The sequence below is a fragment of the Cherax quadricarinatus genome, chromosome 35, assembly GCF_038502225.1.
Source record: "Cherax quadricarinatus isolate ZL_2023a chromosome 35, ASM3850222v1, whole genome shotgun sequence".
NCBI lineage: Eukaryota > Metazoa > Arthropoda > Malacostraca > Decapoda > Parastacidae > Cherax > Cherax quadricarinatus.
In genome coordinates this window covers 6701969-6726817 of record NC_091326.1, presented here as the reverse complement: position 1 = coordinate 6726817, position 24849 = coordinate 6701969, and the positions used below count along the sequence as shown (strand labels likewise).

General features: G+C 38.7%; 2 protein-coding genes across 2 annotated transcripts in view; one reads left to right on the top strand and one right to left on the bottom strand.

Annotated features, from left to right (window-relative positions):
* Positions 1–17996, top strand: part of LOC128695120 (motor neuron and pancreas homeobox protein 1) — a 187278-nt gene extending 169282 nt beyond the window's left edge. Inside the window, exons 3-4 of the mRNA XM_053785543.2 lie at positions 14800–14960; positions 17315–17996. Coding sequence (XP_053641518.2) covers positions 14800–14960; positions 17315–17851 — 698 coding nt within the window. The 3' untranslated portion in view covers positions 17852–17996. The remainder of the gene's footprint in view (positions 1–14799; positions 14961–17314) is intronic.
* The window catches only part of LOC128695161 (uncharacterized), a 356867-nt gene that overhangs the window by 316711 nt on the left and 15307 nt on the right, over positions 1–24849 (bottom strand). Inside the window, exon 2 of the mRNA XM_070091341.1 lies at positions 22016–22148. The gene's annotated coding sequence lies outside the window, so the exon portion shown is untranslated. The remainder of the gene's footprint in view (positions 1–22015; positions 22149–24849) is intronic.

Here is a 24849-nt window from a genome sequence, read left to right as displayed (position 1 = left end):
GTTGCCCTGTTTCGATAGGTTTATTGAAGATTGTTGTTAGTGGCAGACATAGTGCATCTGCTCCCTCTCTCAGGACCCAAGTAGAGATATTACCTGGGTCCACCGCCTTCCAGGTATCTAATTCCCCTATCAGTTTCTTCACCTCCTTGGTTGCGTGCAGTGTGTCCAGCACTTGCTGGTACACCCTACCACCTCGGTTTGCTGGAAGCCTCTCTGTCCCCACTGTGAATACCTCCCTGAATCTTGAGCTGAGCTCTTCACATACTTCCTGGTCGTTACCTGTGAACCCCCCTCCTTCATCCTGATTACCTGGTCCTTGACTGTTGTTTTCCTCTTGATGTGGGCGTGTGCGTGTGCGTGCGTGTGTGTGTGTGTGTGTGTGTGTGTGTGTGTGTGTGTGTGTGTGTGTGTGTGTGTGTGTGTGTGTGTGTGTGTGTGTGTGTGTGTGTGTGTGTGTGTGTGTGTGTTGTGTGTGTGCGTGTGTGTGTGTGTGTGTGTGTGTGTGTGTGTGTGTGTGTGTGTGTGTGTGTGTGTGTGTGTGTGTGTGTGTGTGTGTGTGTGTGTGTGTGTGTGTGTGTGGTAGCGTATAGCAACAGTTCCCCCTCTTCCTATTCGCCCTCCCCACCCCCGTCTCCTCTACTACCCCTCCCGATGCGCCTCACAATAAGTGATTTTCCGCGCGGTCGAACAGAACCCGCGCAAATCAAACAAATGAATAACGTTCCATTGTCAGCCATTTGCGCGCGCGGCGGCGGCGGCTCCGTAATAGATATCCTGGGCTAGATCAGGTGATGACTCTCAGCCAGCTACAAGAATGATGGGTTTAGCTCCAGCAGGTCCATAGGGGTCACTGGGGCGTAGGTTGTTGGTGGAGTTTCCACCTAGGGCGCGCTGAGGCATGGTGTTGTATGATCGCCCGAGCGTGAGGCTGTTGAGAGACAACTATCTGTTATGGTGGTACGGTGCTGCTGCTGTCGTCACTGCTGCTGCTGCTGTCGTCACTGCTGCTGCTGCTGCTGTCGTCACTGCTGCTGCTGCTGTCGTCACCGCTGCTGCTGCTGTCGTCACTGCTGCTGCTGCTGTCGTCACCGCTGCTGCTGCTGTCGTCACCGCTGCTGCTGCTGTCATCATTGCTACTGAGGCTGCTGCTATTACTAATACTGCTGTCATCTCCGCTACTGCTGCTACTGCTGTTCCTTTTGCTGTCTGCATTATTATTGTTGCTTCTGCTGCCTGTATTGTTGTTACTTTTACTAAACCTTTCCTCTACCACCATCCACCAAACAGTTTCCCCACATCAACCCCCACCCATCCTCCCCCCCCAACTCCCCCAAAAAAAATCTGTACATTTTACAAGGAAATGTAGAATGTAATTCACAATGTCTTTATTGTGAACTTTAAACGATTTGTTTGTTTCATATGATTAACTTAAAATATACACCTAACTGTCTTATTTAATAACTATAAATTTCTTTTCTCTCTCTCTCTCTCTCTCTCTTGTATATATATATATATATATATATATATATATATATATATATATATATATATATATATATATATATATATATATTATTATTATTATCACACTGGCCGATTCCCACCAAGGCAGGGTGGCCCGAAAAAGAAAAACTTTCACCATCATTCACTCCATCACTGTCTTGCCAGAAGGGTGCTTTACACTACAGTTTTTAAACTGCAACATTAACACCCCTCCTTCAGAGTGCAGGCACTGTACTTCCCATCTCCAGGACTCAAGTCCGGCCTGCCGGTTTCCCTGAACCCCTTCATAAATGTTACTTTGCTCACACTCCAACAGCACGTCAAGTATTAAAAACCATTTGTCTCCATTCACTCCTATCAAACACGCTCACGCATGCCTGCTGGAAGTCCAAGCCCCTCGCACACAAAACCTCCTTTACCCCCTCCCTCCAACCTTTCCTAGGCCGACCCCTACCCCGCCTTCCTTCCACTACAGACTGATACACTCTTGAAGTGTATATATATTTATTATTATTTTTTATTATCACACCGGCCGATTCCCACCAAGGCAGGGTGGCCCGAAAAAGAAAAACTTTCACCATCATTCACTCCATCACTGTCTTGCCAGAAGGGTGCTTTACACTACAGTTTTTAAACTGCAACATTAACACCCCTCCTTCAGAGTGCAGGCACTGTACTTCCCATCTCCAGGACTCAAGTCCGGCCTGCCGGTTTCCCTGAATCCCTTCATAAATGTTACTTTGCTCACACTCCAACAGCACGTCAAGTATTAAAAACCATTTGTCTCCATTCACTCCTATCAAACACGCTCACGCATGCCTGCTGGAAGTCCAAGCCCCTCGCACACAAAACCTCCTTTACCCCCTCCCTCCAACCCTTCCTAGGCCGACCCCTACCCCGCCTTCCTTCCACTACAGACTGATACACTCTTGAAGTCATTCTGTTTCGCTCCATTCTCTCTACATGTCCGAACCACCTCAACAACCCTTCCTCAGCCCTCTGGACAACAGTTTTGGTAATCCCGCACCTCCTCCTAACTTCCAAACTACGAATTCTCTGCATTATATTCACACCACACATTGCCCTCAGACATGACATCTCCACTGCCTCCAGCCTTCTCCTCGCTGCAACATTCATCACCCACGCTTCACACCCATATAAGAGCGTTGGTAAAACTATACTCTCATACATTCCCCTCTTTGCCTCCAAGGACAAAGTTCTTTGTCTCCACAGACTCCTAAGTGCACCACTCACTCTTTTTCCCTCATCAATTCTATGATTCACCTCATCTTTCATAGACCCATCCGCTGACACGTCCACTCCCAAATATCTGAATACATTCACCTCCTCCATACTCTCTCCCTCCAATCTGATATTCAATCTTTCATCACCTAATCTTTTTGTTATCCTCATAACCTTACTCTTTCCTGTATTCACCTTTAATTTTCTTCTTTTGCACACCCTACCAAATTCATCCACCAATCTCTGCAACTTCTCTTCAGAATCTCCCAAGAGCACAGTGTCATCAGCAAAGAGCAGCTGTGACAACTCCCACTTTGTGTGTGATTCTTTGTCTTTTAACTCCACGCCTCTTGCCAAGACCCTCGCATTTACTTCTCTTACAACCCCATCTATAAATATATTAAACAACCACGGTGACATCACACATCCTTGTCTAAGGCCTACCTTTACTGGGAAAAAATTTCCTTCTTTCCTACATACTCTAACTTGAGCCTCACTATCCTCGTAAAAACTCTTCACTGCTTTCAGTAACCTACCTCCTACACCATACACTTGCAACATCTGCCACATTGCCCCCCTATCCACCCTGTCATATGCCTTTTCCAAATCCATAAATGCCACAAAGACCTCTTTAGCCTTATCTAAATACTGTTCACTTATATGTTTCACTGTAAACACCTGGTCCACACACCCCCTACCTTTCCTAAAGCCTCCTTGTTCATCTGCTATCCTATTCTCCGTCTTACTCTTAATTCTTTCAATTATAACTCTACCATACACTTTACCAGGTACACTCAACAGACTTATCCCCCTATAATTTTTGCACTCTCTTTTATCCCCTTTGCCTTTATACAAAGGAACTATGCATGCTCTCTGCCAATCCCTAGGTACCTTACCCTCTTCCATACATTTATTAAATAATTGCACCAACCACTCCAAAACTATATCCCCACCTGCTTTTAACATTTCTATCTTTATCCCATCAATCCCGGCTGCCTTACCCCCTTTCATTTTGCCTACTGCCTCACGAACTTCCCCCACACTCACAACTGGCTCTTCCTCACTCCTACAAGATGTTATTCCTCCTTGCCCTATACACGAAATCACAGCTTCCCTATCTTCATCAACATTTAACAATTCCTCAAAATATTCCTTCCATCTTCCCAATACCTCTAACTCTCCATTTAATAACTCTCCTCTCCTATTTTTAACTGACAAATCCATTTGTTCTCTAGGCTTTCTTATATATATATATATATATATATATATATATATATATATATATATATATATATATATATATATATACACACACACACACAAAATCAATTATCAGCACTCACTTGATACCAGTTACGGTATATACACACAAAGCACGTATCTATCAGTGTATATATAGGTTCTATATTTGTTACTAAGAGGTTCATTTGATAGTGCGTATATACTAAGAGGTACATATATCTGTCAGTGTTTATACACGGGTGCATTTCTGTCCGTCTGTACGCACACAGGTGCGTATCTATCAGCATATATTCACAGAGGTGCATATCAGTGTATATACATAAGAGATGATTGTCAGTGTAGTGTATCAACAATAAGAGGTATATACACACTAAGGCATATCTCACCGGATATAAACACAGACAGGTGTATAAAAAGCAGTGTATATACGCCTGTAGGAGGCTACTTTGATCCCTACTTTAGGTATTAAAATATCCCTGGCTAGTGGTATATATGCAACCCCGATGTTTTTCGTGCAGCCGATAGGCTGTAAACTTACAAAAACCGAACTAAAATCTACAGAATTACGATAATTAATGGGAATGAGAAAAACACAAATTATTGGGGGAATGAGAGATAATGAAATCTGATCCGAGGAGAGGGTGCTCCACTTGCTTGGATGAAGAGCCCTTCACTGGCATAAAAAAATCTCTCTCTGGCTCCATGAAGCAGCTGGAGACGGTACCAGACCTAATGAATAAATTGGCAAGTGTTTAATCAAGGCTAACAGAGGCAGGCAATGAAGTGTGTAGAACTGGGACAAATGGATTGGCTATGGTGGTGGTGGAGGTGGTGGGGGCTGTAGTGCTGGTGGTGATGGAGGGGGAGAAGAAGTTGTAGTGGAGGGTGGAAAGGGGGTTGTAGTAATAGTGGTGTAGGTGGTTGTGATGGATAAGGAAGAAGTAGTAGTAATACTGATGGAGGAGGGGAGGTAGTAGTACTGATGGAGGACGAGGTGGTGGTAATACTGATGGAGGAGGGGAGGTAGTAGTACTGATGGAGGACGAGGTGGTAGTAATACTGATGGAGGAGGGGAGGTAGTAGTACTGATGGAGGACGAGGTGGTAGTAATACTGATGGAGGAGGGGAGGTAGTAGTACTGATGGAGGACGAGGTGGTAGTAATACTGATGGAAGAGGGGAGGTAGTAGTACTGATGGAGGAGGAGGAGGAGGTAGTACTGATGGAGGAGGGGAGGTAGTAGCAGTACTGACGGAGGAGGAGGAGGAGGTAGTACTGATGGAGGAGGAGGAGGAGGTAGTACTGATGGAGGAGGGGAGGTAGTAGCAGTACTGATGGAGGAGGGGGAGGTAGTACTGATGGAGGAGGGGAGGTAGTAGCAGTACTGATGGAGGAGTGGTCGTAGTACTACTGATGGAGGAGGGGAGATAGTAGCAGTACTGATGGAGGAGGAGGTGGTAGTAATACTGATGGAGGAGGGGAGGTAGTAGCAGTACTGATGGAAGAGGAGGAGGAGGTAGTACTGATGGAGGAGGGGAGGTAGTAGCAGTACTGATGGAGGAGTGGTCGTAGTACTACTGATGGAGGGGAGGTAGTAGCAGTACTGATGGAGGAGGTGGTAGTAATACTGATGGAGGAGGGGAGGTAGTAGCAGTACTGATGGAGGAGGAGGAGGAGGAGGTAGTAGTAGTACTGATGGAGGAGGGGAGGTAGTAGCAGTACTGATGGAGGAGGAGGAGGAGGAGGTAGTAGTAGTACTGATGGAGGAGGGGAGGTAGTAGCAGTACTGATGGAGGGGGAGGTGGTAGTAGTACTGATGGAGGAGGGGAGGTAGTAGCAGTACTGATGGAGGAGGAGGAGGAGGTAGTAGTAGTACTGATGGAGGAGGGGAGGTAGTAGCAGTACTGATGGAGGAGGAGGTGGTAGTAGTACTGATGGAGGAGGGGAGGTAGTAGCAGTACTGATAGAGGAGGAGGTGGTAGTAGTACTGATGGAGGAGGGGAGGTAGTAGCAGTACTGATGGAGGAGGAGGAGGAGGAGGAGGAGGTAGTAGTAGTACTGATGGAGGAGGGGAGGTAGTAGCAGTACTGATGGAGGAGTGGTCGTAGTACTACTGATGGAGGAGGGGTGGTAGTAGTAATACTGATGGAGGAGGGGAGGTAGTAGTAGTAGTAGTACTGATGGAGGAGGGGTGGTGGTAGTAGTAGTAGTAGTACTGATGGAAGAGGGAAGGTAGTAGTAGTAGTAGTACTGATGGAGGAGGGGTGGTAGTAATAGTACTGATGGAGGAGGGATGGTAGGGCTTCCAGCAGTAGAGGAGAAAAGACCTTGGGTAGCCTCTTGGGTTGTAGCAGTTGCCATGCTAGATCCTGCTATAGTTGAATCTTGCAAAAGCCCACACTTAGGAAGCGAGGAGCCTCATGGCGAGATGTTGATCCTTCCTGGACCACTGTTAAGACAACAGTAGTCACCTGACAATCATCCTGGACCGACCTACTTGTCGTCATGAGGCTCCTCTCCTAAGTGAGGACTTACTGTGAATTGTTCCAGCCACGCTATTGTGATTATTTTATTCTCCAGTATTTAATTAAAGTTCATACGCTATCTTTATGTGGCGTACTCTTCAAGTGACATAACTGATAAAACTTTTAAGTGGCATTTATATGATCCCTTATATTTAAGCTGCGTTCCATATTCTTATATATATATATTTCCCCATATTCACATTATTCTCGACCCATATATATATATATATATATATATATATATATATATATATATATATATATATATATATATATATATATATATATATATATATATATATATATATATATATATATATATATATATATATATATCGTGAACTGGTCAATTAGCAAAAACTCATTTAAAATTAAGTCCTTTCCAAAAATTTTCTCTTGTACGTTTAAAGATATATTTTTTTCATTTATGTTAATGTAAAAATTAATAATTTTGTACCAAAAGAACCTTAGAAAACTTACCTAACCTTATTATAACAAGCGCAATTTAATTTACCATAATACAATTAAACATAGTTTAGATATGCTTACAATAATTTAATAATAAACAGACGCAATGAAATATATTTTTTTCGTTAGGTTCAGAGTGACTTTTGCGAAATTATTGCATACACAAATTTTCGCTTGCCTTATTCGGCGGGAAGAGTGTTGCTACTTAAGCCAAAATAGCAAGTTTTTACCTATTCGGCACGACATATTCGAATAGTGCGAAATTCAATTTAAATGTGGATTAGTAAATGATACCAGGTCACATTTAATGCCAAAATTCAATTAATGCGATTACTTTCTCCTTCGAACTCTTCAACTGTTGCACAAAAAGGCAACACAACATTTTTATTGCAGATCATAGACCAAGGAACCACTGCAACATTTTGAAGGCCTACTACCTAAGAAAAACTTTTGAAATTACAACTGATAAAACGACAGGCGACGATGCACTATCTTTAATCGACTTCTGGAAAAATTATAACATCAAAGATGCAATGAAAGCATTGACCATGTTTGGTAACAAATACCTGCCAGTAAGATGCGGCCAGTGTGGAAGCGTATTCAACCATGTTGTGCAGACATTGTTGAAGGTTCTCTCTCTCAAATGCAGTCTGTTATTGAAGAAATAGCAAACACTGAAAGAAAGCTTTTTTCTGAAGAACTAGGAATGATGTTAGGGAATTGTTCGATTCACTCTCGGAAGAACTGACTGATGATGATGATCTTTTAGATAATTAACAACGAGAGGTTGAAGAGGACAACAATGATTCTTAAGAAGCAGATGGTGTGCGAATGATGGTGTTTACTCTCAAATATTTTGAAGATATCTTGCGAGCTGTAGAAGTCGCCAAACAAAAAATTATGGATGCTGGCCCACAAAATGGATGGAAGCAGTAAATTCACTGAGATGTAAATAAAGTCTCTGCACCTACAAGCGTATCTATGAAGACTTAGAGAGAAAACTGTTCAGCCTACACTGATAAAATATTTTAAGCGACAGTAATGACGATTTCTCATATCGTTGATATTTTTTATTTTTTTTTTTTTTATTTTGCTTTCTATAACTTCTCTATCACTTTTTAATAAACTTTAATCAGAAATACAATTTTCTTAACCTTTGCTGTTATATTGCTTTAATAAATAGAAAAAAAACCTTATGTTTAAAAAATTACATTGCATATTTCCACTGGGCTGAACCAATTACCATATTTTACATATAATTATAACTTCGAACAGTGAAAATTCGAATAATGAAACCACTCATGTGATTCATTATTTGCAGTAATCGAAACCTATATATATATATATATATATATATATATATATATATATATATATATATATATATATATATATATATATATATATATATATATATATATATATATATATATATATATGCAAAACAACCACTCTGAAAGAATAGAGAAATTCCAAGCGCTTTCGTGACTACTCACATTAGTTCCTTGATAATGTGAGTAGTCACGAAAGCGCTTGGAATTTCTCTATTCTTTCAGAGTGGTTGTTTTGCATATTTTGAAATCACCTGTTTACTGTGATCTTATTGCATATATATATATATATATATATATATATATATATATATATATATATATATATATATATATATATGTGTGTGTGTGTGTGTGTGTGTGTGTGTGTGTGTGTGTGTGTGTGTGTGTGTGTGTGTGTGTGTGTGTGTGTGTGTGTGTCGTGCCGAATATGTAAATCTGGTCAATTAGCAAGAACTCATTTAAAATTAACTCCTTTCTGAAATTTTCTCTTATACATTTAAAGATATATTTTTTTCATTAATGTTAATGTAAAAATTTATAATTTTGCACCAAAAGAATCTTAGAAAACTTACCTAACCTTATTATAACAAGAACAATTTATTTTAGCCTAACCCAACTAAATATATTTTAGATTTGTTTACAATAATTTAATACTAAACAAACACAGTGGAATATATTTTTTTCGTTAGGTTCAGAATAATTTTGGCGAAATTATTGCATACACAAATTTTCGCTTGTCCTATATGGCAAGATAAGCGTTGCTATTTAAGCCAAGATCTGTATATTCGGCACGACATATATATATATATATATATATATATATATATATATCTATATATATATATATATATATATATATATATATATATATATATATATATATATATATATATATATATATATATATATATATATATATATATATATAAATTATATATACATATATATATATATATAATCATATATAATTATATATATATATATATATATATACATATAATTTATATATATATATATATATATATATATATATATATATATATATATATATATATATATATATATATATATATATATAGGGGTGTTAATGTTGCAGTTTAAAAACTGTAGTGTAAAGCACCCTTCTGGCAAGACAGTGATGGAGTGAATGATGGTGAAAGTTTTTCTTTTTCGGGCCACCCTGCCTTGGTGGGAATCGGCCAGTGTGATAAAAATAAAAAAAAAATAATAATAATAATATATATATATAAACATTGTCTCTGCGTCCACAGCAGGACTCGAACCTGCTAATTCTGTATCAGAGTCCACAGTACTTTACCACGGAGCTAGACCCAAGATAAGTATGGGCGCTTAGCCGAAGCTAAGCGATGTTACCTCATACCCCTGGGCACCAAGCTCGTTTTGAAAGTTATTTCATCGAATCCTGCCACATGCAGTGGACAACGAAAGAGATTTGAAATGCTTATCAATTCGCAAACGGGCGAAATTATTGCGCCCAGACTTATCTTGGGTCTAGCTCCGTGGTAATGTACTGTGGACTCTGATACAGAGTTAGCAGGTTCGAGTCCTGCTGTGGACGAAGAGACAATGTAAATTATTTCGCCCGTTTGCGAATTGTTAAATAAATATATATATATATATATATATATATATCTATATATATATATATACACGTGGTTAGTATGACGGTGGTGGTGTTTTGGGGTGAAGAGGGTAGTGGTGGTGATGTTGAGGGAACGGATGGTGGTGGTATGGAGGGAACGGGTGATGGTATGGAGGGAACGAGTGATGGTGGTATTATAGTAGTGGTGCGAAGAGATAGTAGTGTGGGGGCAGTGAGGGAGTATTGGTGGTTGACGTGGGGGGGTTGACGGGATGGTGGTAATTGAGAGGGAAATGGTTGTGGGGTTGAGGGAGAATAGTGGTAGTTACTAGGGATAAATGGTGGAGGAGATGGTGCTCTCCCCCTCCTCCCTCTCTCTCTCTCCTAGGCTTTATGAGCCTAGTCAACCCTTCACACCAGCTATACCCATAAGCTAAACTCTGCTGCCTGCCAGATGTCGCCCCAGACCGGGCCACCAACTAAGCTAATACGTCCACAAAAACACGTTCATCCTGGAGGGTGGGCGGGGCGGCTGCCCGGAACAATACATCAGTAACATATCAACAGATTTTCACTAATCCAGAGCCAATCTCTCAATGGACGGTAATTGATCATCGGCAAACATATTTTATGGCTCATTAGTCGGCGGCCATTGACGAGAGGGAAGCCGGGGAGGGAAGGCCGTAAAAACCTTCATATAGGTTCTACATTACTCGTTCTGAAATCACATTTCACACAGGAAAAAAAAGGCATTTTTGTCCCAAAATGCATCAAAGTGGAACATTTGGAGGTGAAAAATGGTGTAGAAAGTATAGTAATGTCGCTCATAGAGCAGGGAAGCCTAAGAAGTGAAATAATGGTAATACTTGCGTCGATATTTTCCCATCTGCGCAAAGTGATCCTCGTTTGTTTATCCGCCATTAGTGCGCCATGACACGAATTGGCGCGCTTTTCACAACTTGGCCACCGCTACCCATTTACATATATTTAGCATCGTATTTATTCCTGACATACTGTTTAGGGCACAGGGGGTTGAGGAAGGATGGAAAAAACGGTGCGAACTCTACTCACACAATAAAGCAAAACACTAATGCAATGGGATTAGGAATGATAATGTCAGAGGATCTCACCTTAGGATCACAACAGTGTCATTATCACAAATGCGAGGAAATGATAGGATGAATAATGTCAGAGGATCTCACCTTAGGATCACAACAGTGTCATTATCACAAATGCGAGGAAATGATAGGATGAATAATGTCAGAGGATCTCACCTTAGGATCACAACAGTGTCATTATCACAAATGCGAGGAAATGATAGGATGAATAATGAGAACCTTGCAAACAAGAGATGCCAAGGCAATGATGATCCTCTTTAAGTCACTCGTTCTCTATAGGCTGGAATACTGCTATACACTAACAGCCTCTTTCCAGACAAGCAAAAATATAGATCTGGAGAATGTACAGAGAACTTCCACTGCATGTATAAGTTCAGTCAAGCATTTTAATTACTAGGAACGTTAGATGTCCCTTGACCTATACTCCTTGGAACGCAGGCGAGAAAGATACATCATAATTTACACCTGGAAAATCCTAGAGGGACCAGTCCCAAATCTGCACACAGAAACCAATTACTACGAAAGCAAAAGACTTGGCAGGTGGTGCAACATATTCCCAGTAAAAAGCAGGAGTGCTGCCGTGAGTAAGTTAAGAGAAAACACAACAAATGCCAGGGGTCCAAGACTGTTCAACAGCCTCCCATCATACATAAGAGAGATTACCAATAGACCCCTGGCTGTCTTCAAGAAGGAACTGGATAGATTCCTAAAGTCAGCACCTGACCAATCGGGTGTGGTTCGTACGTTGGACTGCATTCGGCCAGCAGTAACTGCCTAGTTGATCAGACCCTGATCCACCGGGAAGCCTTGTCATGAACCGGGCCTCGGAGGTGTTGGCCCCCGGAGTACGTTCCAGGTAGACTCGTTTTTGTCCACGATCCAAGAGAGCGGAGTGGCTTCTGTACCTCGACCCATACAAGAAGCATAAACACTACCATTATTACTCTTACTACTACTACTGATAATAATAATAATAATAATAATAATAATAATAATAATAATAATAATAATAATAATAATAATAATAATAATAATAATAATAATAATAATAATATAATAATAATAATAATAATAATAATAATAATAATAATAATAATAATAATAATAATAATAATTGGAAAAAAGTGTAGTACCCGTACCAGGAAACTCCAGAGGTCCAAGAGCGACTGATAAGATCAGTAACTGAAGTTCGCATCAGTGAAACACTGGGAAAAATTTTATGCAGTAACATATTCAGAAAGTCAAGACAGAGGAGGGCAAATTATTGCAAAATTTTCAACCTTCAACATACTATTAAAAGCTAACTTTTCATTGTAGTTTTTTGTACGGTGTAACAATTTTTTTTTTTTTTTTGCAAAAGTTTAAAGTGTGGAAAATCTACCTGGAGAAGGGCTGTAGTGGTCCAGAATGGCGTGTATTCGTTTATTTTCGTAAAATAAAACTGGTAAATCTGCATTCACAAAACCCAATAATAATGAGAACTTTTGTCTAGGTAAGGTCCACCGTCACTCAAAGTCTGAAGCCAATTTATTCAATACAACCAGCAATTTGAAACAAATACAGCCCAAAACCAGTCCTAACCGTTCTTCCACTACGAACAACACACCAGAATTGAGAGTTTGACGACGATCAGAAGAGGCATTCTCCAGTTATCGAATAAAAATCAATATCGCAGTTTAATAAAATTGGCAAATAGACAACCTAACAACAGTCCAGACCTTTTTATTGTTAAATACATGAATGAGGGTTGAAAGTTGGAAGTTACCCAAGAGAAAATATTCAGTTATTGAACAAGAAACCAATAATTCAGACTTGTTTAATTATAGTAGTAAATCTAAAAAATTGCACCTGAAAAAGCTTAAATTATAAACAGTTTTTTCTCTTGGTTAGAGGTATTATCGTTCAAGTTTGAAACCGTTCACAAGAGTCATTCTCAAGTTACTGCACCGAAAAAATTAAACAATTTTTAAAATAAAATTACCAACTAAGCGCCTATACAGTCCAGTAATATTCCTCTAAGATACACTAATTTTTAAAAGTTAGAAACCAATCAGAAGAAGCGTTCTCAATGACACAGAGAACCTGGAAGAAGGAAAAGAAACAGAAAAAAAAATTGACAACCACTATGAGTGTCACCTTTCGGTGGATACCTAATTATATTCACGGAGATACATGAAATCCGTGAGGGTCATACAGCATCTGGGAAATAGGAGGCGATCAGCTTGATTCAAAGGGAAGCGTCGCATAAGTTCCTTGGATGAAACTCCCTTCACCTGCGTCAAGGTACAGCACCTCCCTTGAAAGGACAATAAGCCTATAGAACTGATGCTTCCAGGTTCTCCACGACGATTTCGCCAGCTTCGAGTGGCACTTACACAGCCATGTGAGTGTTAGAGCAGGAGAGGCAACGAGTGGCTGAAGGTGGAGTGTGTGTTGGAGGAGGGGCCTGGAGGGAAGGGTAGAAGAAGTTAGTGTTGGAGAGGATTGGACGGGAAGGTGAAGGGAGTTAATGCGTTATACAAGGGCCCTGGAAAGGAGGGCGGAGGAAGTCAGTGTGTTGGAGAAGGGACCGGGTGGTGGAAGGGAGAGGGAATGAGGAGATATATCACACCTCACAAGGAAAGCAAAGATTAGTATTCGTTCTTTTGTTTATGTTGTTGTTGGTAAGTGTTGGTGTTGAGGGTCGGGTGGGAGTGAGAGTCGGGTGGGGGTGAGGGTCGGGTGGGGGTGAGGGTCGGGTGGGGGTGAGAGTGGTGACATGAACTAAACAAGTCTTACTATGTTCTTATCTATCTAGAGAGCTGGAGTCGGGATAGCACCACAGGTTCTCTTGCACTCAAATTTTGGCCACACGACCTGGATAAAAAAAAATGTGAATTTTTTTAATAAGTAACGAGAAAATTTAATTTGGACTTACTACTACTGTTACTGATGCTACTACTGCTATTCCTACTTCTGCCGTTGCTACTACCACTACTACGACTACTACTGCTGTTGGTGATACAATTAAAACTGCTGTTTCTGCTGCTACACCTTGAGTACTACTGTTGTTGTTGCTACTGCTACTGCCGCTGCTGCTGCAGTTGTTACTGTTACTACTACTGATGTTGCTATTGTTACTATTACTGATGTTGCTCCTACTGCTGTTGCTGCTTTTACTCGACTACTACTGCTATTACAGCTAAATTCCCGCTACTCGTAAATCATTAAATATTGCATATTATATAATGTCTTCCGTAGAAACAAGGGTGAGAATCATAATGCATATTATATCATTCCCTGGTATTTAGTGACGCGTGCCTCAAGTTAGCGGCGTGTGTCTGGGCGTAGCCACGTGTCGAGAATATCTTATGGGCGTGGTTGTTATTGGTGAGACACGTGCATTGGTTGAGGGACACGTGTCCAAGATACGAGAGTTCCTTCGCACATTAGCAGAAGATAAGAGGCTACTTGCAGCCTAAATGACCCTCGTCCGTCTATAGTTTTAAAACTCAATTAGTGTACTGTATATATTTTGAGTTTAATCCCAGTTTTAGTATTAAAGTATTTTCACTGGTGGTGAATAGGTTACTTGCAGGTTTAATTACCCTCGTGTAGTCGATAGGTTTTAAACCCCATTAACCAACAAACAAGTATGATTTTTTCATGCTTTTGTTTATTTACAATGGATACAAATATTACTACACAATTTTACAAATTAATCAAAAGATGCTCATTTCAACATTTACTATATATGGAGGCAGTGAACTAGTTGTGTTGTTTCAGGTATGGGTCAGCACAACCTGCTGGGCAAGACCAGACGGCCTCGCACCGCCTTCACCTCCCAGCAGCTACTCGAACTGGAGAAGCACTTCAGGGAGAACAAGTACCTATCTAGACCTAAGCGCTTCGAAGTAGCCACCAGCCTCATGCTCACAGAGACTCAGGTCAGTCCTATATCCGCGCGTACCGTTAAGAATGGAGTCCGTTGATGCAGGTGAAGGGCTTTTGCTGCAAGGAAGTGAAGCTACCCCTCCCTTTCTCGATCAAACATGGTTGCCTTTCATTCCCCAAACGCTGTATGACACCCATAGGTTTAGCGTTAATCCATTAATATATACATCCACGCATCTTACTAGGCCATACACAAATCAAACAATTCCAGACTCAAATTTACGAGTATTAATCCGCTTTGGTGTTCTTATACGGTACTAGTTATCACGCTACAAAAAATAAACAAATCTGCTATGATTTTCTTATACGACATCAGTTACTAGGCTAAAAAAAAATATTCTTAGCGTTCAGATACTAGTCTACTTTCAGTATTTAGCAGCATAAATAAGCTTTATTGTTTGACACCAATTTACAAGTCAAAATTTATTTTAAATGAATTCAGACATTTATATTGATTGCATTTACGAGGATAAATATACTACTTTGGATAACTTGATTACGTAACCCGAAGACACCGCAGGACAAACATTGGAATCCCTATTAATTGGTGTTTATTTTTATTTCGAATTGCTCAAGCACTTTTTATGGTATAATTGTAGCATCCTATAAATGTTTGGTATATACGGTGTGTGCTTTTAAAATATAGTTTTATATTAATGCTTTAAAATGGAGAAGAATAGCAAACAAGAATGGATTAAGTAAGACCAGTCGAGAAACTAGACAATTGTTTCCTGACGCAGATCTTAGTTATAAAATGACCCAGCACTGGATTATTATTATTATTATCATAACTAAGTGCTACCCGGTACTGGAGCATTTGGTCATCTGACTGAGGCCTTCCGCTGGCTTACCGGTCTACCCTTTTCAAAATTAAACTTGTTTTTAATAAATTAGGCATACATAAATCATTTTATATATCACCGGTTATGTGATTATCTAAATTATCACACAAAGATCTGCACAATCTAAACGGTTACATTATAATTAATGTGAATTTTTTCCCATAAAATTAGCAAACTTTACGATCACAATTCTACAGTAAACTGTGTTTTTAATGTAAAGAAAAAACTGCTTACAAATATTTAGTCCCACAAATCACATTTTGAAAAACTGTCGAATTCATAAAAGAAAAACCATCTTAGGAACTTAGAATGAAATTATCTATTTTTTTTTTTAAAAAGGGACGAAACTCTATAACCTGAGTCAGGAGGAACTTGTTCTAGTTCCTGTTGAACAATCACTTGAGATCAACAATTTATTTAAACTTATGATACCAGACTAAAAAAAGTTTTTCTTGAAAGGGGAAGGTAGTTTGAAAAAGTATTTTTTATTAATGAAAGTATATATTTAGTACATTTGCTAAAATAATAATAATTATAATAATATCAGTAGCAATAATATATCTTATTTTATATGCGAACGCGATGAAAATTAGTTCGCCCAGAAAAAAGCGTGTTAATGTACAGTATATTAATAATAATTTTTAAATAGGTTGACCGGTAAGCCAGTGGAAGGCCTCGGTCAGATGACCAAATGCTCCAGATCATCATATGACTATGTCCCGTTTCGGGAAACACTTGTCCTCTTTCCTGACTGATCCTACTTTGCTTAACCTACAATATGTTCCAAGCGAAAGTTCTAGTTAAAACACCTTTTGCTCTCTATAAACAGAAACTCATTCAATAATAATTTTGTCAACGCATAAATCTAAAATTCGGCTCAGTATTGTTACTGTTGATTTATTTGTCAGGAAACAGTGCAAGTCTTTCCTGACACGGGTCTTAATCACTGAGATGACCCATGTATATATAGTATATAAATTCTGTGTGGTTAATAAATAACAAAACAACAGACTGTTGTCCCATCTCATTGTTGACGGAAGTTCCACTAAAATTAAGCTTAACTGGGTTTAAAGCCTATCGAATACACAAGGGTCATTAAGGCTGCATGTAACGTGGTCTCCAGCATTCACCTCTTGGTGAATATATATCCTTCCATTTGGTGATAGTGGTGGTGTATTCGTCGAGGAACAAGTGCCTCTTGATACAGGTCTTAAGCAAATGATAACCCGTTCAGCGGTTAAGTATCCGCTGGTTTGCCGGAGCTAATTTTACATCCCATTAAAAAAAAAAAAAAAAGTTCAATACATAATAGTGAATCCTAGGAATTTTTCAACTTGAGCGTCAAATAACGGAAACAAAAAAAAATAACTTTGTAAAGTCCTGAGAAAATTATGTTACTTAGCGACTATTATACCTTAGAAGTCATGCACAGTATTGACATGCAATCACTATTATGTACTTTTATCAATTTACGACAATTAAATGGTTCCTTCTCCACGCCACAGGTCAAGATTTGGTTCCAGAACCGACGGATGAAATGGAAGCGAAGTAAGAAGGCAATATCAGAAAACCGAAAGGAGCAGCGACAGAAAGAGGGCAAGGAGAATTCGGGTGGGAAAGAGGATCGTGGCAAGGAAGCCACCTCGGCTGCATCTGGGGCAACGGACTCGCAGGAGGACACACTGCCTAATAACGAATCCGAAGACGAGATCGATGTACAGGATGACACCGTAGGAGGCGAGGAGGGTCCTGAAGAGCGGGGTGAGGAACCTCTCTCATCCCCGAGTCCTACCCATCTCTCACAGGCCGCGGAGTCTTCAACAACGTCTTCGCCTGATCCTCGCCGCTACGACCCGCTGTACGACAGCATTCATGCCCACGCCGCGGCCATGTCTCACCTCCATGTTCCTACTCCAGTAGTTACATCGTCAGGCGGGTCTTCAGTCTTCTCGGGGCAATACCAACATGTTCCCCTCTCTGCTGCCATCCTTACCAAACTGCCGCCAGACGCAGAACACCTCTACAGACCTTACGTCTCGTGAGACAGCCTGCAGGATCATCTCAATTCTTTTTAAGAGCACCGTCAGCGCCTCCGCCAGTCTACCCAGACTCCAAAAAACACACAAAAACACTTCACCGAGAATCCCTAAGGGTCAATATACAGAACGTACACGGAAACACTCGAAACTGCCATATACATATATATATATATATATATATATATATATATATATATATATATATATATATATATATATATATATATATATATATATATATATATATATATATATATATATATATATATATATATATATATATATATATATATATATATATATATATATATATATATATATATATATATATATATATATATATATATATATATATATATATATATATATATATATATATATATATATATATATATATATATATATATATATATATATATATATATATATATATATATATATATATATATATATATATATATATATATATATATATAGTGAAGCGTTGTGTGTTTACTTTGAAGTGGAACTATTTGTATCAAAGCCGGAAAATTAGTATTATTATTATGCGCTAAAACCTATTGTGGGTCGTTGAGCTCGAGCGGTTGAAGTTCAGTCCTCCCTCCGCTATTTACGACCCCATCCGTGACCAGCCGAGGCTTGATGCAGCAACTTGAGAAGCAGTGTAGGTGCGCGGAGTCTGTCAAGGCACATCACTTCAGGCGGCGTTGAAGAAAAGACACAAATTGCAGAACAAGCTTAAAAGAGCATGAAACAATGTTATCGCAGTAACACCTTGTCCTGTAAAATGTGGCAGTACCCTATGCAGATGCACTTCTGGCGTTGCTTACAGTGTGTGTGTGTGGGAGAACAAGGGTGTCAAAGATACAATCTGCTCCACACTGGTGACCACCTCATCAAAGTTCCCTGAAAAAAAAAAAACTTTCGTGTCTATTGTCTTAGTCCGTTCTTCATGGTGATTCCCGTTAGTTACGGCTGTAAGTAGTTAGAGCTTACGTCGCTTCAGCAGACACCCCCAACTAATCATGTTGGCTCACCTCACTTAGAGGCCTGCACTAGAGACAGTTCTCAGTGGAGAGCTGTACTAGTCATCTAGGCAATGGTCTCTCTCGTCCCTTATCACATGCCTCCTTGTTTCATCATCTGCTTAGTCATCGCTTATTATTAAATGTATTAGTATTTATTACTATATTATTATTTTTATTACTATTATTATATTTATGTGAAGTGGCAAACCCATGGTTCATTGAAGGGTACAAGTGGAGGTTCAACTCTACAGCTGCTAAGCGCCGCCAGACATCATCGTTCTAAGGTTCAATCATCGGATTTATTCTTGTATATATTTACATGTACTGATTAATCACCTCATAAAATAGTTCTGCTCGAACAGTGTTCTGGTGTCGACAGAAAATGGTCTGGTATAAAGCTCTTCAGAGAAATTCCTTTTTATTTTTTCGTAATTTTATTCATTGGTGGGGGATAATTTCAGAAGAATGGTTGTGTGGGTGAGGTAATAACCGGGGATGATCACCAACACTATGGATCAGTCACCTAACATTCACAACCAAATCCTAGTAATATTTGGTGCATTACGTTATATTTTACGTAAAGTTTGGCAAGGTGTGGTTTTCAAGTTAGTTTTGGAGAAAATTGTTATTATTATATTAGGGGAAGGGCTAAACCCATAGGGTTACACAGTTACTGGGGAATGGGAGGCATATCAGATGCGATCCAAGGAGAGAACAAATCCAATTTCTTGGATGACGAGGTCCTGACCATCATCAACGAACCTCCCTTGAAGGGCAAAATAAATGTCATACATACAATGTATAACAACATTTCATTGTTTTTCTTACAGATAACGAACCATCAGGTTAAACAAAGTTGCTCTGTGTATACAAATTACTCGACTTGCAACCATCCTCCTAAGAAATCGTCGTTTTTAATATGAATTACATTTTGTTTGGTGGTCTATTTCCTTCTTCAATTTTCACTCTGGTTCCCTGCATTTATTGATGGTAATGAAAAAATAAAGCTAGTAAAAATGGTCAATGACAAAGATATATGTGCAACACTCAGGTATCTTTATTGATATATTATTATTATTATTATTATAATTATTATTATTATCATCATCACAATTGGAACTAAGCGCTAAACTCACAAGGGTTAAACAGCGCTGCTTTATTGATAAATATACCCAAATGCTGAACATGTACCTTACTAATCAACTTGTCCGTATTGTACACCATTTATAATATGACTGGTCAATCGGCACACAAGAGACCAACTTTATGATGACCAACTGAGGCTAATCTATCATAGCATATGTAAATTATTTTGTTCATAAAAAGCGCTAAACCTGTGTGGGTCATGTAGCGCTGAAAGGTATGTTGACAAATCGGCCTAAGTTAAAAGTGGTACAAAACTAAGGTTGGTGTTAGGAAGGCAGGTCGCTACTTGAGTTAAGGCTTCATCCTCAGTATTCTAATAACATATATCACTAGAACCTGCCAAGCGTTGCTGCCTACCATCTGTTCACTTCACTTACTATCTGCTCACTTCGGTTACTATCTATTCACTTCAGCTACCATCTGTTCACTTCACCTACTATCTGTTCACTTCAGTTACCATCTGTTCACTTCACCTACTATCTGCTCACTTCAGTTACTATCTGCTCACTTCAGTTACTATCTGTTCACTTCAGTTACCATCTGCTCACTTCAGTTACTATCTATTCACTTCAGTTACCATCTGTTCACTTCACCTACTATCTGTTCACTTCAGTTACCATCTGTTCACTTCAGTTACCATCTGTTCACTTCACCTACTATCTGCTCACTTCAGTTACCATCAATTTCCTTCAGTGCGTCCACTTCATCACAATTGGTAACTTAGATGTCCTTAAGCGCAAAGCTATTTATTTCTTCAAACCTTTCCTCATGTAATATTAATAAAGATTAAACAACACTTATGCTGAGGCCTCTTTTTATCCTATACAGAAAATTAATTTTTTAATTGATGGAAAAGCCTAAACCCATCGGGGTTGTATAGCACTGCACTTCTGAAGAAATTGTATCGTGATTACAATTAAAAAACACTAGGAATTTCGTCCACGTCCGGAGTGTTACACAGAAGCTCACAAATTGGTGAGGGACTCGGTCATCCCCTACCATTGATAGTGCGGGAGTGTCCTACGGGTTTATTGCTTCTCCCTAATTATAATAATAATTACCCACGTTATTATATTAAAAAATACAACCATTACTCTCGTACCTGCAACTTTAAGGTGATTCACCTTCAAGGGAGAAAAACAAAGTTATCAACAATCTTGTAAATAATGATGTGACATCAAAGCTGACCATTACGTATGAATATAAGTTGTCTTATTTAGTCATCAACTAGATGTACACTATCCATTACACTGCTCTTCGAAACTGCCTACAATGATCTTTTAAGAGAATAGACATTGCCAAAAACAAATAATTCTGACGCTAATGGTTTTAATAATAAAAAAACTATTCAAAGGTAAGGATGAATTAATTTTAAATAATCACGGCCAGACCATCGTTACCTTCTTTGTATAGAACTTTGCAAGAGAGCTCTACACAGAGCAAAATATGTTGCCCTAATAAAAACTTGTTCTGCAACCTGTCTTTATCTTCACTTGTGGGAAATGCACTATTTTATCCTAACTAATGAACTTGCATGACTGAGAAGCCTAAGCCAAAGGCGTCAGTTTTTTTTTTTTTTTGCAACAGTGGGCCTTATGCATATTTAGAAACCCATGTGTGTCAGCTGGATGATTTTTTTATCGATAAAAACAATAAAGTAATAAAAGCAACAAAAAATAAAAAAATAACTTGATTAGAAGAGCAGATAATAGTTCATATGTACTAAATAGAACAAAAAGTGTTAACTAAAAATTTCGCTCAAAAATCGCAACCAAGTGGGCGACATCCCGCCCGTGAACTGCACATTTACGCTCCTCATCTAAGTCTGCACATTTAACGCTCCTCATCTAAGTCATCACCAAATCGCCAGGCGAGAAGCATGTATTTGTAAAGCAATAAAAGTGATTTAATGCTACTAAAGAGGCGATGCAAGTAAATATATAATTTAAAACTTGTTACAAGTTTATAAAACAAGATACCGCACAGTACTCACAAGACGGGGCAGTTAGCGGCCTGTTGATGATCTGATGACACTAGATAAAACGTATTTTTCAGAACCGAACTTTTATTCAACATTATCAGAGAGCAATGGAAGCCTTTACCATTCCGTGTGTTTTTTTCTTTGCCTGCAAAAAAAAAAAAGAATCTTGTGAACTCTATTATGAGTGTGAGACAATATATGAAAAGATTTTATTTAATGTTTGGGTACTTAATTATTAAACTTATTGAACCTTCTTAAAATAAAGGAGAGGCTATTCCCTGCTGCAGCAACTCCTCAGCAAGCAGTAATTGCAGAGAGCCTTCCCTTCAGGAGGGTACACTGATGCTGGTCAAATGCTCTTGATTCACAGAAATTGAGATGCTCTTTACTTCCTTATGTGAAATCTGGTTACTTCCCATTCTCAAGACAATGTGTGGTCTCTCGTTTCTCCATGACTATTATAACAACACTGGTACAGCGAAGTCTACTGTCTACATCAAAATCATCAGCCTCTCGCAACGCCGAGCGAAGTTACAACTTATGACTTAACTTTGATTTAATTTCCAGCCCAGCATTATTCCTCCCTGCAGTCTTTCTGCCGATACTCTTACAATGAATGTTTCGTGCAAGCCCCTGTGAGGATGAGTGAAGGCTAATGTGCGGGTGTCGGCACCATATTTACCCTGGCTCCTCCTGTGTTTTAAGGATGGCTCAAGTGTTTTTCTTATCTGCTCCCACCTGTTTGAGCTTCACAAAGTAAACAATTCCTGTCCTGACCTTAAAAGGTAGCTTACCCTCTACTGAGTGTGTGTGTATATATATATTAAGAAATAAAATCAGCACAATATGTGAATCCGCACCTTGCACTGATACGAAGACAAAAATGTTTTAAATTACTAGAGAATGATAACAAACTGAGGAGATAGGAACCTAAACTTGACAGATGTTAACGAAGCATACACACACACACACACACACACACACACACACACACACACACACACACACACACACACACACACACACACACACACACATACATACATACATACATACTACATATATATATATATATATATATATATATACATACATACTAACATATATATATATATATATATATATATATATATATATATATATATATATATATATACATACACACACACACACACACACACACACACACACACATATATATATATATATATATATATATATATATATATATATATATATATATATATATATATATATATATATATATATATATATATATATATATATATATATAACATTATCTCTCGGTCCTCAGCAGGATGCAAACCTACACACTGCAAAAATGTACGTAGTACTTACGCCACTAGGCCAGATTCCAGATCTGGGGTCTCACCGAGTAGCGCAAGTACTACGTACATTGATGCAGTGTGTAGGTTCGAATTTTGCTCCGGACAGAGATAATGTTTGTAAATTATTTCTACCTTTTGCGAAATATTAAGTGTATATATATATATATATATATATATATATATATATATATATATATATATATATATATATATATATATATATATATATATATATATATATATATATATATATATATATATATATATATATATATATATATATATATATATATATATATATATATATATATATATATATATATATATATATATATATATATATATATATATATATATATATATATATATATATATATATATATATATATATATATATATATATATATATATATATATATATATATATATATATACAAATATATATATGGAGGTACCACTTCTATGGCTGGAATGGTGTACCCTCATCCTCAGAGAAGACAATAAACGTACCTCAGGGAAAACTCAAGGTTCTCCCCGGAGCTGTTTGAATATTTTCTTCTCCTACCACCCCCTATATTTTATATTCTATGTGAACATTTATTACTAAACAAAATACATTTACAGAAAAATACAAACATGAATACAATGGTACAATGTATTAAAGATCATGAATTTCCTCCAGTTCCTCCGAAGCCGGATGCGAGCCAAGTATGCAGCAAGCGTTTCCTCTCCGGATGTCCTCGCTGAGGCGCTGGAACATGAAAGTGGCTGCCCTTGGGTCCCTGGTGGTGAAGATGAGTCTGGAACCCAATTCTTTAAGGAAACGTGTGGCATTTTTTCCCCATGATCCCAAGGTCTCTGATCCCATTGGGACAAATTGATACTGTTGGCTTATGTCCCTATACTTGCTGATCTTGTACTCCTCCCTGTGATCAGCAGCTCCTCCCTGTCGCCCAACACTGTGATGGATGTAGGTGTCAGCCAGTGTGGACACACAGGTATAGTCCCATGCTAAGAACTTGCCATTCTTCCAAGGATAGATGGTGATCCCGTCGGGGAGGTTTGCTGGGTTGTGGGTATTGTTGGCTGCTAGTGATCGGGGCTTCCTCTCGGCTGGGCATCCAGCTGTAGCAAGGGTTCTCTTTATGATGTCGTTGACCTCATTGTGTCTTGCATGCCAGTCCTTGGTTTTGGAACAGTTAAGACCATGTAGACCGTATTGGTCTGCTTGTGCTTCGTCGCAAATACACGTATATTCCCTTTACGTGGAGGCTATCTTGGGTTTTAGAGAAAAATGATGTCTCAGGAACTCCAGAGGATACAAAATAACATTGGACTTCCACTCCCTAGGCTACTGGACTAACGGATTCGATACAAGAAACTAGAACACATACAATACTCAACAGCTATAAATAAATAAATAACAAAGAGATTCCTGAATTTCATCTAATTTTTCAATATATTTCTTGTCCATATACCGTTCATGCTGATGAAGGG